General features: G+C 42.5%; 1 protein-coding gene across 1 annotated transcript in view; it reads left to right on the top strand.

The window, feature by feature from the left end:
* The first annotated feature begins 3,817 nt into the window (after window positions 1–3,817).
* PPP2R5A (protein phosphatase 2 regulatory subunit B'alpha) overlaps window positions 3,818–16,661 on the top strand; it is a 42,265-nt gene continuing 29,421 nt past the window's right edge. The window contains exon 1 of the mRNA XM_071426396.1: window positions 3,818–4,672. Coding sequence (XP_071282497.1) covers window positions 4,522–4,672 — 151 coding nt within the window. The 5' untranslated portion in view covers window positions 3,818–4,521. The remainder of the gene's footprint in view (window positions 4,673–16,661) is intronic.

Genomic DNA, 16,661 nt, shown 5'->3' with positions numbered 1-16,661 from the left:
TAACCTCTGAATTCCAATCCCAGAATTTCAAATTCTGCTCTGGGAGGAAGGTGACAGATGGCCCTAACTAATGCTGTATTATTCAAAGATTTGTCAAGCAGAAGACTTGGGAACACTTATGCTAGACATCAACTACCCAACATAGACTACAGAACATGTAAACATACAATTTATCTTGAAGTAGGTGAATATCTCACTTGGTTTTACTGGGGCATTAGTCCAGGAAGTATTTTAATCTAGGACTAAGCCCCTCTCATTTGCAGACAGACTGAGTGAGTTGGAGCTGTTCAGCCTGGAAATGAGAGGATTCCAGGGAGACATTAGAGCACTTCCTGTATCTAAAGGGGGTCTACAAGAGAGCTGGAGAGGGACTTACTAGTGACAGGACAAGGGACAATGGCTTTAAACTGAAAAAGGGTAGATTTAGATCACATATTAGGAAGAAGTTCACGATTGTAAGGGTGGTGAGGCACAGGAACAGGTTGCCCAGAGAAGCTGTAGATGCCTCATCCCTGGAAGAGCTCAAATCCAGGTTGGATGGGGCTTTGGGCAACCTGGCCTAGTGGAAGGTGTCCTTTCCCATGGCAAGGGGTTTGGAACAAGATGATCTTTAAAGTCCCTTCCAAGCCAGGACATTCTGTGATTCTATGAAATACCCTGAAAAACTGCTGGAGTTGTGCAGTAGTAAACATAAGCACAGTTGCAGTCAACAGGGCTTCTCATTTTCATTTTGAGAGGGAAATAAAATTTTCTCCACAAACTTTCTTGGCTGAGAGTTCACCCACTTTGGGCATCCTCTTTACAGAAACATTCCTCCCACTGTCTCTGAGAAGAGCTAGATTTCTGGCAGCTTGGCCTCCAAGCATTGGTATAGATGAATGGGAAAGCAGAGCTGTAGTTAACTCCTCATCTGCTGGCAGCCAGGCAACTCCCTGCAGCAAAAATCTGGCAGCAACCTGGTACTTGAAGCACTAGGTTTGCAAGCCAACTTGGCTAGGATTCTGCAAGTTAATGATGCATCATGTTTTTGATCACCTTTCCAAAGGTTTCTCTTCTGGGTAAAAAGATGATAAGAAAGTGCAGGAAATAATCATCTGTGCCTAAATGAGAAGAACTGTAAATGTGACTTTCAGTAAAATCTGCTCCAGAATGTTGCTTCTCCATTCTGAATAATGATCATGAATGATAATGAGCTTTCTTCCAAGTTAGAGACACGTGAGAGCTTTTCCAGAATCAAGGCCTCAGTGCATATTGAGGGCCCTGATTTAGGAGTTGGAATAACTTGGCATAAGATTACTATTCACAGCATTCTCTGTGGACTCCTCAGACTTCAATGAATTGAATCTGGAGCCAGCAGCTTGTAACCTGGCATCGTCCCTGTGTGCCTTTAAATACACTCTGGAAAGCAGGGGCTTCAGAAGCTGACTTAGAGCAGCTCCGACAGCTGTGTAGGAAGCAGAAAGCAGGGAAGGGCAATCTCCAGCCTCTCAAACACAGACTGCCACTCTCAGCTCTTGCTTTCATTTTTTATCTCCAAGTACCCCAGTCCAGCAGGCCTATATGTTCTAATGAATTCACATTGATGTAATTCCACTGACTTCTTGTGTAACTTAAAGCAAACATTATCATTTCAGTTTGGGAAACCGTAGCTGGTCACCAAAGATGCTGCTCACTTTTTTCTGAAACAGAAGAGTTATATTAAAAAGGCAAAAGAAAACTCAATGGCTAAAAGTACTTCTGATTTATTTGAGAGAATAAATGTTTTGTTTTGTGTAGCTGACTCAGATTTCACCAATGTTTCTTTTACAAATGAGACATGAAGTTGCAGTCTGAAAATATCTTTCAGTGCAGTCAATATGGAAATCCCATCATTGCAAGGAGGTCTTGGTGTCATAAACAGATTTTTTTACAGCACATTTTCAAACAGCACTTCTAAGCCTAAGCAACCTTGGGGAAAACATTTTAAACCTCAGAAAAAAACATTTTTACATTAACTAGAACTTGCATAAAGCTTCCTTAACAAACTCTGAAATACTGATGAACCTCTAAGGTAGACTCTTTTACCCTGAGAACTGGCAACAAGGCTTGAGTTGCCAATAAACAGTACCCAGGACACGCTAGGCAGTGTCAGTTTCTAAAAATGGGTGCAGAAGAAAATGACAGCTGTTGGAGGGCAGGCAGGAACAGAGGAACACACTGATACAGGGGCTTGGCCCCAGTGATCTCTCAATAAGAGCTGTGGGCCTTGAAGTGAAGTGAGAATGCAAGGCTTTCCTTTACTGCAATCAATACAGGAGCTGGCAGTTTAAAGGACAAGTGCCTAAAGACTGCTATGTTGTCTGTAAAATGGATTTTGTAATATAAAAGAAATGAAATGAAAAGTCTACAACACCTACAAGAATGATAAAAGTATGCTACAGTAGTACCCTATAATTTCTAGATATATTCTACCCAGGGTTGAATCTAAAGTGTAGAAAAGGATTCTCTGAGCTCAGCTCAGCTGGTAGGGGTCGTAAAATATTCTGAGCCAGAAAAGACCAACAAGGATCATTGAGTCCAACTCTTTCTTAAGTGCATGGCCCATGCTCCCTCTCTCAACTAAAGATTATTTCACCAAAAGCGAAGAAGATGAGAAGTGCACAAGTTAGAGACTGTGTTGACAGAGGAAGGGAAAATGAAAAGAGACAGAAGGAAACAGAGAGATCACTTTCTACTGAACAGGCTTCCACATTCCTAGTCTTTTATATTCACATAAAGCTATAATCATTTGGCTTTTGATTTATGGTTTATACACACAAAGTCCAACTCATGTCATAAAGGCATTTTACAAACATTTATGGCGATCTTACTGTATTCATGCCCTACCACAGCTACTGAAACTTGAGTGTATGCTTAAAATACTACAAATACTTATTTGCTGAATTGCTATCCCAACCTATATAGTAAAAAGAAATGTGCTGACGTGCTTAAAACAGTTCTACGTCAATGGCTCCAAGGTAAGGCATCCCACGTGTTAGCAGCTCCGAACGGGGGAGGGTGGAACTGGATATGGGACAGCAGCGCAGTCACGCTTTAGCGCAGCCCCGCAGCCGTGCCTTTGTCACGGATCTCCGGTGTCCCGGCCAGGCTGCAGCCCGAGCCCAGCCCCCGGACGCGCTCAGAACTCGGGATCGGTTCCTCCGTGCGCACCCATCCCGGGAATCCCAGCCCGTGCTGGGCTCGGGCAGCGCCGCGCCTCCCGCCCACGCCACGGGACCTGCGGGCAGGGACAAACACCGCCGGCCGTCCAACAACCGAGCCCGGCGGAACGGACAGGAGACATGAAGCGCTGAGGCGTCGGGAGGGTGGGCGAAAAAAAAATAAATAGTCGGGAGCAGTGGGGAGATGGAGCGGAGATGGAGCGGAGATGTGCGACTCCCAGCGCTCTCGGCTCCACGTCAAGCACGCTTTGGCGGTGTCCCTGTCTCCGGAGAGCTCGGGACGCGCCGTGCCCGCCGCGCCGCTTCCCTCCCCGCCGCGGGATTGGCCGGCGCGCGCCCCGCCCGCCATCCCGCCCCTTCCCCTTCCCGTTCCCCCGCCCCTTCCCCCCGCCGGGAAACCCCGCCCGCCCCGTCTCCCCCGCGTCCGGTTGGAGGGGCCAGCTGTCAATCATCCGGTCCCCGGCGCGCGGCCCAACTCCCGCGTTCTCCCCAGGCCGCCGCGGGCGGATCGGGGGGCGTTCCGCGCTCCTCTTCCTCCATTGGTCCTTCGTGGCCGTCAATCACCTGTCGCCGCCAACCGAGGCCGGTGCCCCCGCCCCCGCCCCGCCCCTCCCCCCTCCCTCCTCTCAACTCCGCTCGCTCCGCCAAGTTGCGCGGCCGCTGCCCGGCGGCTCCGCGGTTCTGGCGGCGCCACGCGCGCCGGTCCCCGGCAGAGCGCGGCCAGGCGGGATGACGGCGGAGGCGCGGGGAGCGCCCGGCGGCGGCTGAAGGCGGACACGGGGCGCGTGGAGGCGAGCGGCTGAAGCTCAGGGGCGAGTCCGGCCGATGACAGCGGGCTCGACTGAAGGGGACGCGGAGCGAACGAAGCGGGAGCGGGGCAGCAGCGGCGCCGCCGAGCCCGTCCCGCGGCGGCTCGCGCCGCGCCTGCCCTGAGGACAGCGGGACCCCGGCAGGGAAAGTTTGGCGCTCGCCCGCCCCCGTCCCGCCGGGCGAAGTTGTCTTTGGGTTTGTTTGTTTGTTTTCCCTTTCCTCCTCCTCCTCCCCCCTTCCGCTCCCCCGGCGGCTCCGCGCGGGGAGGAAACGGCGAGGGAAGCAGGAACTGAGGAGCGACCCGGGAGCCTCCCCAGCGCCCGGCAGAGCCCGCTCCGCTCCTCTCCTCGTCCGTGCAGTGTGTGAGGGCAGCCAGGACTTCGTTTTTGGTGGTGTTTTTCGTTGTTGTTTTTTTGTTGGTTTTTTTTTTTTAAGCCCCTTTGTTTTTTGCCCGCCCGCTTCTCCCTCCGGTACAATATATGCTCGTGAAGAGCCGCCCCGCCGCCCAGCCATGTCGGCGGCCATCTCTGCCGCGGAGAAGGTGGATGGCTTCACACGGAAATCGGTGCGCAAGGCGCAGAGGCAGAAGCGCTCGCAGGGCTCCTCGCAGTTCCGCAGCCAGGGCAGCCCGGTGGAGCTCTCGCCGCTGCCCCAGCTCAAAGGTACGAGCCTGCCCTCCCGCCCTCCCCTCCGACTGCAGGTGCCGCTGCCCACAGCGCCTGCCCTGGCTCGGCCCCTGCCCCGCGCCCTCTGCCCTTTAGCCGTGTCCTCCCCTGCCCCCGGCGCTTTCCAGGTAGGGACCCGCGGCTGGAATTCCTCCTCTGCCCGCACAAAAAACCAGCGCCGCTGTCCCGGCCGCTGCTGACTCCGCTAACTCGCCGCCTCTCTTTTCTGGCTGGTGGGAACAGCAAAATGTGGTTTAAGGTCTTACTGAAGAAAATGCAGACCATAAGTTGAGTTGAGGAGTGCGGGCGATTGAGCGCTGAAACCCGGGAGCGAGCGGTGGCTCCTCCCACGGGGGGTTTGCCAAGAGGAGCTGTGCCCGTGCTGTGACATCCCGAGGTAGCGGGGAGAGTTCCCGTTCGGCCGCTCCGTGCTTTGCTCCGCTCTCGGACAGCACGGAGCGGCGTTTGCTGCTCTCCAGGAGCTGCCTCGGAGACTCCTCCAGCACGGTGCTCTGTGGAGACACTCTCGGGTGAATGAAAACTCTGAGTGCTGGCATTGCTGTAACAGAAAATAGGCAGTGAAGGTTTTATCCCCTGTGCCGCAGCTAAAATTGAGAAGGCTCGGTTCATTAGGTCACAGAAATGAAGCGTAGTTCATTGCAACCTTCTACATCTTTGAACATCAGAGTACATTTCTGTATATTTTTAAAATTACGGAAAGGATATGTTGGGGAGGGAATACAAAACTTGTTATTAAAACATTTGTCAGGGACTTGGACAATAAGGGAGAGCGATTACCTTAACGTGACCTAGCATGTTAATTTTACTTCCACTGGCTTTAAAGTCTTAAGGCTTTTGAAGCTACATCATATTATGGTGTAAAAAAAAAGTCTGATTTGCAGCAAATATCCAAAATCTGAATAAGACATAGCAAATGTAAAAATATTCCTAGGTACCAAGGTTTGGGTTTTTTTCAGTTTGATTTTTATGGCATTTACAATCATGTCTCTAGTATTTCAAGGCTGTCACGTTTTCCTGCTCTTTGAGTGACAGATGTACATGAATCATAAATCTGGCTCTTAGCAGAAATGTTATTGACTAGAAATAAGCTTAGGCAGGGGAGTAACAAGGGCAGGGTTGTTTGTTTGGTTTTAACATGTTTGTTGCAGTGGTTTTGGCTGTTAGTTTGAACAACAGCAGGGGTGTTCTCGCTGCTTCTTTTGGGCTTTCCGTCCTCTGTGAAGTTGTGTCCTGTCTTGGTCAGGACTGCTTTGATTTGAGGGATTGACAGCCTGGATAACTTGTTTGAAATCAGCAGTTTTTGCTGTTCCCATGCTGTTCAGACCATACACTTTCCTCAGGGCTGAATTTGAGAAACCACACTTGATACTTCGTAAAGGCCCTTGGTTAATACTGCACATAGGTGGCAGACTTCAGAAAGTTTGAGACCTGGTCCAGCAAACAGTTAAACATACGTGTGTTATGCAGGGAGCAATTCCAGCTTAAATCAGCAAAATGTCCAAGTTTACATTCTTTGCTGAGCTGGGACTTTAATATTAAATTTTTAACTCTGCATTATTAAGTCCTGTAGTTTTGTGAGTGTGGTTTTACAGCTTTTTACTTGTAACACAGTGAAATTTTGCATGGCATCAGCAGCTCAGATGTTTGGAAATTTGAAGCCATAAACCAGCAGAGGAATTTCTTCAGTTATGCAGGGTTTTATAGTAGCTTGAATCGCTTTATTGCCTGAAGTTCTTAAAGGAAAATCCCTTCAGTCTTTATGCTTGTGATTCAGATGTGAAGTCTTGCCTTGGAGACCTGCTTCAGAACAGAAATTGTGGGCAAAATGTACTTTTGTGAGCTGTAGTGTGCCAAGTAGCCAGTTTGCAGAAAGTCAAGCAGCACTGCTTTTGCTCGTTTTTCTCCCTTAGGTTTGTGATGTTAGGTTTGTCCTGAACGTAGCTGTGGGCATGGGATGGTTTCTTTTCATAATGCTCCCTCTCTCCCTTTTCCTCTTAACCCTTCCTTGCCCCTGAAACCAAAAAAGGTTCTAGAAATGGTTTCCTCTGTCTACAAATGGATTGTTTAATACGACTATTTGTTCTAATCACATGTGTCTTGGGAAGATAAATCTTTGCTTTATTCTTGAAAGTTGATATGCAATTCAGCAATAGTTTTGATGCAGCCAGTGTAGTATTATCTACAGAATCATGAACCAGAATTTCCAGGCATGGGCTGGAAAAGGAAAGTACAGTCATTTTAATGATGCTCAGCATACACTTAGTAATTAGATCAAGTTTTTACTTTTACAGAGCTCTTCAAATAAATGTTAAACCTGAGGTATTTCAAACCTGTATTGGGAGAAAATGGAATATTTTTAGATGAAAAAGCAGTTTGGTATTATGCTGCTGTAAAATATTTCGTCTTGTTTATAGGTATTGTCTTATTTCATCACTTTTAAGAGATTATATTCTAAAGTAAGTCTAAGCAGTATTTTAAAACTCCCCAGTAGGTTTGCCAAACTGGCCTAAAGCACTTGCATCTATTTTACTGGAGGGAGACATGTTCCAGAAGAAAAACAGAAATTACCCATCACTTTAGAAAGTACCTTCTTGGGCAGAGAGTGTTGTGGGATTTTTCCTTTTCTGTAGGGGCTGTTTTGTTTGCCACTGGAATGGCCAGCTCAGATGGTGAGACACACTTTCAGAGTTGTATTGCTCCAAAGCCTTTAGACAGATAATCTAAGAAATGCGTATTTCTGCGGTTAGTGAATTGTACTGCTGCTCTCAATTACCAAAATTCTGTGCTTTGGCTGTGTATTTCTTCTCCTACATCACATCTCTACTGGTGGGTGACAGTCCCCATTAGGAGGAACTCTTCCCTTCAGAGGTGTTTTTGGGGGACTGAGATGGAGAGGAGGGATGGTAAGACTGTGTGCTGTGGTTCACATTCAGCTTATCTGTGGGTGTGATGATATCTATCCTGTGTAGGTGAAAGCTCAGCAAAACCTGACTGATGGCAGGATACTCAAAATAATTTAGTAATTTGTTCTTCAGTTAATTTAGGGGGTTTCCTAAAGCACTGTTATTCAGGACAGTGACTATTTTACAGTGTATTATTTAACAACTGAATAAGAAATAGTGAAGACACAGTGATCATATTTAAAAGAAAAGATTGTTTAATCACCCCCCCCCATCACCCCCCCCCCATCTTCTTTTCATTTTGTTACCTAAAGTTTATGTAATAAAAGAATTTTGAAGAATCTTCAGCCAGAGTAATATGCTGGAATACAGCAGGACTTTATAATTTCATGGACAATTCTGAGAGTGTTGCTTTTCAAGAAATCTAGCAAAGGGAATGTTATTTTTCTTGTCTTAAGAGGTGATAAATTTTGTCCCAATAGGAGATTGTTTTAAGAGTCTGCAATAGAACATGGCAGTTACCTTCATTTTTGAAAAAGAGATGCAACTTGACCTTGGAGCCTGATCTGACTCTCCAGCAGATGTATGCATGCTTGTCTCTGCCACTTTTGGTTGAAGCAGCATCTAGAAATATAGGTGGAAAGTGGTGAATAGAAAACACAACTTGTTGCTTTGATTTACTACAGTTAATATGGCCCTTCAGCTTGTAAAGTAAATAGGGTTGTTTTTTTTTTTTTGTGTACCAAACTTGTCAACTGCAGCTGGAAAGAATAAACATTTCCTGATGCCTCTTACCCTCACAAGAGGAGAATTGGAGAGTGATCCAGAAATCTTTCAGCCATGGACTAGCAGTAGTTGGAGGGATCTCTGTGGGGCTGAGAGCTGCAGAGGTTACAGAGGAGTGTACTGGAATAAGAAGTCTTTTTAAGAAGACCTCCCAGTGTGCAGTGTCAGCATTCAAATACAAGGTGTAAAATAGGTGCTAATTCTGGTTATTTTCTTTACTTAAACCCTTGAGAGAGAGCTTGGCTTTGGCTGAAAACCGGTTGCTGTGTTCAAGCTAAGCTTTTATGGGAATGCTGCAGAGAGGCCTGTAACCTTGCTGATAGGTAAAATTTTAATGTTATTAAATCTGAGGATCAGTTCAAGCCTCACACTTTGAGTGGTTTTGAGTCACATAGTGTGTGCTTCAGAGTGACATAAATAAGTGGAATTAAAAACAGCTGAGAGGAATTTTCTTGTCCTATTAAGTTGCCTTTGCTCCCCAAGGGGAAGTGTGCTTCAAAGTTTTAGAATGGTTTACTTTTACTACAGCCTTAATAAATATTTATAAGTGAAAGGACAGTTTTCTCTCTCAGATTTGCACTTGTTTTTTTGTGTCCCTCATGATTCATTGTTATTTCCTCTTCTGTAGTCTCCCATCCTCCACCTTTTGTATTAAACATCCCTTGCAACTGTGATCATCTTGGATGAGTTTTTCCTTAAAAGTGAGAATCTTTAATTCAGATGAAGAATGAGGATGTTCTGTGAGGAATTTATGTTTACCTCTTACTATAATCTCAGCAGGACGTACTATGAAGTAGTCAAAACTTCCTTTTTAGTGAAGTTACAGTCTTGAGAAATAAACAACCTATAACAGATGAAAAAACTGTAGTAGTTCCATGAAAAACGAGCTGTTTGAATTTTTTTCTATATTAAGGAACTGTTCCTAGTTTATGGAGTGGAACATTTTGGTTTTTATTCTTAACAAATTGACCTTTTTATCCGTAACTTGAATTTTTGGTCTTAGAATATATTTCCATCAAATGCAGCTCCTAAATATAGAGCCTATTGACTGTCTTCACATGAACTTTTCTATTTCAATCCTTCACATCTTCCATGTGCCAGTTTAGTATCAGATTTCCTTTTCCATATTCATTGCTTTCTGGTTTAGTCAGATAGTAGTTTTGCAGGTGCTGAATATAATGTTAGTTGCTGTAGGAAATGCAAATGGAATTAGTTATTGCTGCAGGCTATCTGATCAAAAGATTATTTCAATCTATAGATTGGAGATTTTTTTTAACATCTGTCTATCTTAAAATCACTCAGTGCTTTTGAAAAGGTGTCATACCAACAGTTCTGGACAGATTAATGTTCTTTTAAGGCACAGAGGGGATATGTGTTGTGTTCTGATGAAAAAAAGACACTTCCATTGAGAAGGCTGTAAAATTTAGCTTCTATACCCTTGTTGTCCTGACTCTTGTTTTAATCTAGCAGGTTAAAATTACAGCTTTTAGCAGCATGTAGATTCGGAGGGTTGGAGCTGCAGCCCAGTTGGATTAATAGGTAGCAAATAACACCTGTTTTAGAAGACTCCCTTGGCAAAATGCTCTACTAGAAACTGGATAGTGACAGCTTCTTTTTAAAGTCTGAATAATTTATTCCATCAGAGAATTATTGAACTAGTTTCTCTCAAGTTTTGCTGAATTTGTGGCCAGTGAATAATACTGTCTGCAAGATGATATTTCATAGTATGTTTCTGACTTGAAAGCAGAGTTCATCATAGTTAGGGTTACCTTCAGTTTTCCTGTACAAGATCTTACTCTGAGCTGCTCACAACATTGCTGAACTGTTTGTACTGAAGTTTTCCATGCCAAGTATGGACAGTTTTATTTGCAGCTCTTCCTCAGGCTAATGTTCTTATTTTCAGCAAAACCAATTCAAACTACTTGGAACACTAGAGGAAAGATAAATTGTATAGTGTCAATATTAAAAAAAAAAACCAAACAAACCATGAGCTGTGTTGAGGTTTAATGCTTGCTGTACTTTGGAGCTTAGCACGTGGTTCTTAATGCAAATGAATCTCATGTGGTCCAGATTCTTGTTTGGTCCAATTGTAGCTGTTGTAGCAGGACTGATGAGTTGGTATTTACCAAGCTGGTATGTTTAGCTCTTTCAGGATTTGCTGTGCTGCTCCCATCTGCCATGCTCTGGGAGGCTGCTCTGTGTGGCTTTCTTTGGGCTTCTTGTCTGCAGAACTGCCAGGACAGCAGGAGGCAAAGTTAGACAGCAAGTGCAGGCAAAACTGTCATTTTCTACAAGCAAGAGCCCAGGGGTACATTCCAGGTGGAGACATGGTATGGAACTGCTGTGATGATGGAATAGCCAAAGTGGGAAGAGAGGGCAGAAGCCAGCTCCTCTCCAGTGGCTGCAGGAAGCTCAGTGCTGGGAGTCTCAACGCTCCTCTTGGATGTGAAACTTTCTGGAAATATTTCTCAACATGTTCTCTTCTCATTTCTTCGTAACTTTTCATTGCAGCTGTGGATTTTGAACGATCTTCCTGAAACTTCACAGGCTTAGAGTTTTTGTTCTGTACATCAGGAATTGATTGTAGATTAGCTGGTTCATCAAATGAGAGGTTTTTTCCTTGAGAATTGAAAATTGAGGAGAGCATAAGTGTACATTTGGGGGTGGGAAGTGAAGCTGATATGTAAATGCAGGATACTAAGCCTCAGTATCTTAAGGGCATGGAGGCTACAGGAACAAACAGCAGTCTGATCAGAATTCAGTAGACCTGTATCCTGCTGAAGGAGTAACATGTACTGCTGCAATGCATATGGTGAATAAAAGAGGCTATAGATTAAAAAATAAAAGTCAATGCAACAGCACCATTTCTACTACTGGGAAAAGATTTAAATCTCTCTCATTCTCATCTTAAGTTTCTTCACTTTTCCATTGTTTATCTTGATCTTACCAAGCAAAGCTTTGGTGAAATAGATGGGTTTTGTCAGCTTTGTTGATATGATAGGATTCAGAAGAGAAATACAAATTTTGCTGAGAGTTGGGAGGTCGAGGTGAAAGTAACAGCAAAAATTATATTTGTGCATGTCTATTCAAGAACAATGCTGCAAAAGGAAGATGTACTATTTCTAGTAGATAATTTTTTAAAACACTAACAATTTAAAAGATGATAAAGTTACTCCCTACAATAAGAGAAAAGCTTTCCATTTTTAATACAAGTTTCAAATGACTGATTAGAAGTTTGTGTCTGAGGCTGTCACACACTTGGAGAGTTGGCAAGCTGTGGGTGACAGACAGTGAGAGTGGGACAGTTGTTTCTCAGAACTGAAAGAGGAGGTGGGTTGAGCAAGTTTAGAGGAGGACAGTATAGCATGGGGCAGGAAGGCTGAGCTGAAAATGATCAGGAATGAAAAGTCACAGCAATGTCTCTAAATATGAAGGGAGAAACAGCTTCATTTCTACTATAGCTGCATTAAAGGATTAGCAGAGTGCACCACTGCATAAACAAGCGAGCTTTTAGAAGTGATTTAATAGGTTTATTTCTGTAGATGCTTGGTCCTTCAAAATACAGAGGCACAGTTTTTACTTTATTAATTTCATCCCAAGTAAAATTATATGGGAGAGTATAGGGGAAGAAAAAGTGGGCTTTTTGAAAAAAGGTTCTAATTTAGTGTAGTTGTGTAAAACTTTTGAGAAGTATACTGTATTTTCGATTACAAATTCTGTGCTTGAAATATGACATACGTGTATAAGATTGAAGTCTTGTTAAGCAGCAAAATTTTGATTCCCTGTCTATGAGTTTAAAAATTATCTACTAGTGAGAACTGAGCTTAGGTCTTGAATTATGAATGGGAGACAAACTTGTGCATTTCAGCATAGCTGGATTCTTGTTTCGAGAAGAAAAATGAAGATGTGAGTATCAGCACCCTCTTGAGAGACAAGAGCTTGGTCCCACAGTAAAGTCAGGAAGGACAGGGTTTGGTAATACTAATATTTGTTCATCTTCCCTTAAGAGTAGGAAGTGGGATCGAAATAAACCAAATACATCAAAATTATGTAAATTGAGTTTAAAAATAGCCAAGAGATTTTGCCAAATAGGAGAGGACTTAAAGTGCAGGTTCCCTCATTACTGAACACTTCATATTTAGAGTTTTTGGTAGAAAGTGTGTAACTGTTCTAGTATGCTTGAAATTAATGAAAAAATTACCTCAACCTTTTATTCATGAGACGAAATGTCTGCTTCTCATAAATTAAGCAAAGAGATCCCACAAATGTTTGGTATTTGTCTGCTCAGGATGATCTGTTCTCGTTCAGGTTGGTGGGAGTTGGGTCACTGAATGCAGCACAACCAGGATTTCACCTGTGTTCCCTGTCTAATTTAATCATAATTCTTTCCACTGCAACATAATTATGAAGTATCTTGTTATTGATCCAAGAAGACTTTGAAAAGTAAGAAACACTTGTTTAGCCAATTTGTAAACTATATATTTATCCAAGGGGTTAATCCAGTACTTGTAACTTCCACACAGATTTACACAGGAATTCAAAGGAAGAGGTGGGTTTTCCTTGTGTTTTGGAAAGTTAGATTGGCTGTTTCCTCTGGCACATATTTCATATTAAATTGCTCCTCTGTGCATCTCCTTCATGTTTAAAAGCTAAGTACTAAATTAATTACAAAATAAGTTTGTGTACTCTTGTTAAATTGTGTTTAACAGCTACCCTTGGCTTCAATAAAGGGTATTTTTATATTTCACTTAGCACTAATATTGCCATGTGAAAATTACATGAGTGTTTCTTCAGTTTCTGGAAAATAAACTTGATTTGTGTTGAGTTGCATGTTCTTGTGTGATGTCAAACTGGAGCAACTTCATCATCTTGCTCAAAATTAATTTTATACTTAGATATGGTGAGGAAATGATGGGGAAGGTAATAGATTTTTAATCTGTTAATAATATGCAACACAGATCCACTGATGACATACTTCATAATTACCACTCATTAATTATAAACTACCATAGTGTCAGACAGGAGTTTTGCAGTTGACTTAAGGGAACGTAAATTGTAAATACAGTTGCTGTCCCTTCAGACTTACAGGGTACAAATCAATTTGTTTCATTCAAGCAAAGTGTTTTAGGTCCCTGTGAATTGAAAATGTTATTAATGCAGTCCAGGATAACAGCTATTAAGCTGAAATTTTTACTGAGCCTGTGTGGCACACAACTTTGTCACCTGCTTCTTGGCTGTGTGCCCTGGTAAAATTTGTGCAGAGCACTACAGCTGTTGGGAGGCAAAATAGGGAGCAGAGCTGCTCAGATTATTCTTTTAATTCTTAGCAGCATAGATGTGACACCCTCACACCTTCACCCTTGTCACACCCTCAAGGGCTGTATTGCATATTCAAAATTACATGTGAAAATCCAGTATTTTGTTGAACCATTACACTTTGATAAATAGCTTTTCTGTAAGAGCAAGTGCTTCAGTTGGTGGAAAAGTGTAAATAAGGTTATATTTTGGGAACATGGAGCATCATACCAATTGTCCTTTCTGATCTTTTTGATTTGACACTCCCAGAAGCTTGGTCTGTAGTGTCCTTCCATTTCTGTAGTCCCTTGGGTTTTGCTGGTGGTTAATTTTCCTGGCACAAGAGTGAATTACCTGGAGTAACAAGTTGCTTGTGCAGCATCCCTGGGTACTTTCACCTTGTGGCTCATTCAGTGTACTGACTTAGATTTAAAAGAAATTACCTGTTTACTTACCTTGGTCTTTATTTGCCCTCTTGTTAGGAGGACTTCTTGAATGCATCTCTGTTTTACCATAACAAAAACTTTTGTTAAATTTCGATATTTAAAAAGCTATTTAGGAGCTCTCTTTGCTGTTTGGGAAAGGGGTTTCAGTTCTTGGGCCTGTGTATCAATTTCTGTAATTTTAAGTTAAAGGTGCTATCTATCCCATATTCATATCTTCTGAGAAACAATTTCCCATTCAAAAAAATCAATTACTCTCTTTTCCCAACTGAATTACCTGGGTATGCATATGGAACTCCATGATAGGATTTATCACCCTTAAATTCAGAACTCTGTTTCTTAAAGAGGCAGGTTCCTGTTTTAAATTAATTTTTAGAGGCTCTGGGTATATTCAAAAAAGGCTTACCCTGCCATATGATCAGTCACTAAAACTGCTTTATGGGTTTTAAATGATGACAGCAAATACAGTAGCAGTGTGTGCCAAAACCATAAATGAATGCATTGGAGAGCATTGTACTGGCTTATAGGTGGGAGCAAGCTTGTCTCAAATACAGGAGCAGTGGGGGGCAGGGGGGTAATTGATTTTTGAAAATATGACACTTCAGATGTGTAAGAAGTGAAACTTCTTTGCCTTTTCTAATAAATAGCTTCACTCTGAACAAAACTTCATATGGTTAGCCATGTGCAAATTCCTCAACTTCTCAGTACTGTCAAAAGCAGCTCTGATTCAACTGTGTCAGTCCATTGGACAATTTTTTCAGCTGGTTTTCCTTTCCTTGTTGTTGCATGGAACTGAATTTCAGCTAGATTCTGAACTGCTGGTGTGCTCTTGAGGTTACCTTTGTATTGTTAAACTTGTACATTTTGTTAAGGGTACTTTAGGGTGTTTTTTGTTCCTGTTCCAGTGATTGGTATGCTGGGTGAGTTTTTATTTGTTTAAAGAACCAGTGGTGCTTTAATTCTTCTTTTTTTAGAAAGTATGGTAGAAATAAGGTGAATTGTGCCAGGCCCAGTTACTAGAGTCTAACTTTAAGGACCAAGAGAATAATTTGTATTTTTGCATCTTAACTATTTGTTGTCTTCTGTAATTAAACAGTAAGAAATAGGGCTGTTAATATAAAAGCATTTCAGTACTTTCTTACTCTCTGAAGTGTTTTGGTTGACTCAAATCTTAATTAAAATCAAGGAATTTAACATGGTAGTAGCTGGAGACTCTTAACTTTATGTGGTTATAAGAAAGCCTGGAAGATAGAAGGTAGAAACAATCTAGATAAGACACTTGCAGTTCATTATCATTGCAAGGAGCCCTGTCACAGAATTTGTGACAGATGTTGTTAGATCAGCGTGGGCTTTTCAGATTTTCTGCACTGATTTGTTGAGGTCAACTGCTGGCCACGTGGAGCAGTAGATGAGACTCTGAACAAACAGTATCTTACTGGGTGGGAGACAGCTTTCCAGGAGTACTTTTTACTAAATGACTTAAAAATTATCTGTAGCCCAGACTTGTAATTAACTCTCTAAATCACAGTGCTGTATGTGAATAAAAGGAATTGTTGATTGCTATTCTTATCTAGTTTTGCTTCTAATATGTGATTTCCTTTTTTTTTTTTCCTTCCCTGGCATGTATCACAGAATTAATCTTACATTGAGAATGTTCCAATGAGCAAAATTTCTGATTTCCTTACTATTCCAAAAGAGACTGGAGGTTTACCATGTGGAAGGTGCCACAGTGTGCAAGACTTGGCTGATGACCATCTGCAGAATAGTTTATTTAAAAATGGAAGTACAGGAGAAGCTCAGCTTGTTATCTTGACTGCCTTTGCAGTCTTGATTTCTGAAATGAAGAGGTTAAATGTTAGTGTGAGCCCCTGGATCCTAGACAGGATTGATCAACTTGGTAATTCGGTGCCAAGTTCTTTTCGTGGTTTATTTTTTGTGGGTTTTTTGTTTTGTTTTGGTTTCTGTTTATCTCCTATAGATAGTATAAATTTCCTTTCAATAATGATTGAAAATGCATTTTTATTTCATTGTCTTCCAAATCTCCTTCTCTAGTGAACAGACTTAGTATTGAATAAGGTGCTGGTTAACTTTTAGGATGCATAATGTTGTTCTGACTCCCTTATCTGTCCTGGAAAGTCAGAGTTCTGTTTACTGACAACATGGAGAAAAATTCACTCAGCCCCTTCTGTAGTTCTAGCGACAGCTGTAGATTTTGGGGTAAGAGGTAATTTGAAAATACATTCTTTGAACACTTGATTGGAGGGGGCAGAGGGAAAACCTACAGCCCTGGTCTACTAAAAATAGTGCTTATTCTTTAGGGTGACAATGATTTTTTAATGTGGAAAACCTGAAAATATTGAAAAGTTCTTTGGATGCCAGTGGTGCTGCACAGAGCTCGTCTGAGTAGCCCCCTCAGTTTCAGTGGGGCTGTTGAGCTGCCAAAAGCTGGAATTGTGGGAACTTCTCCTATGGGTGTGTGGAGTTCCTGGGGAATGTTATACACTACCAGCCAAGTATATGGGGGTACATTTTTTCTTTAAA

Source organism: Agelaius tricolor, unplaced genomic scaffold (assembly GCF_023055355.1).
Source record: "Agelaius tricolor isolate 1412-34295 unplaced genomic scaffold, bAgeTri1.0.p SCAF_1, whole genome shotgun sequence".
Classification (NCBI taxonomy): Eukaryota; Metazoa; Chordata; class Aves; order Passeriformes; family Icteridae; genus Agelaius; species Agelaius tricolor.
This window is presented reverse-complemented; position numbering and strand designations above follow the sequence as displayed.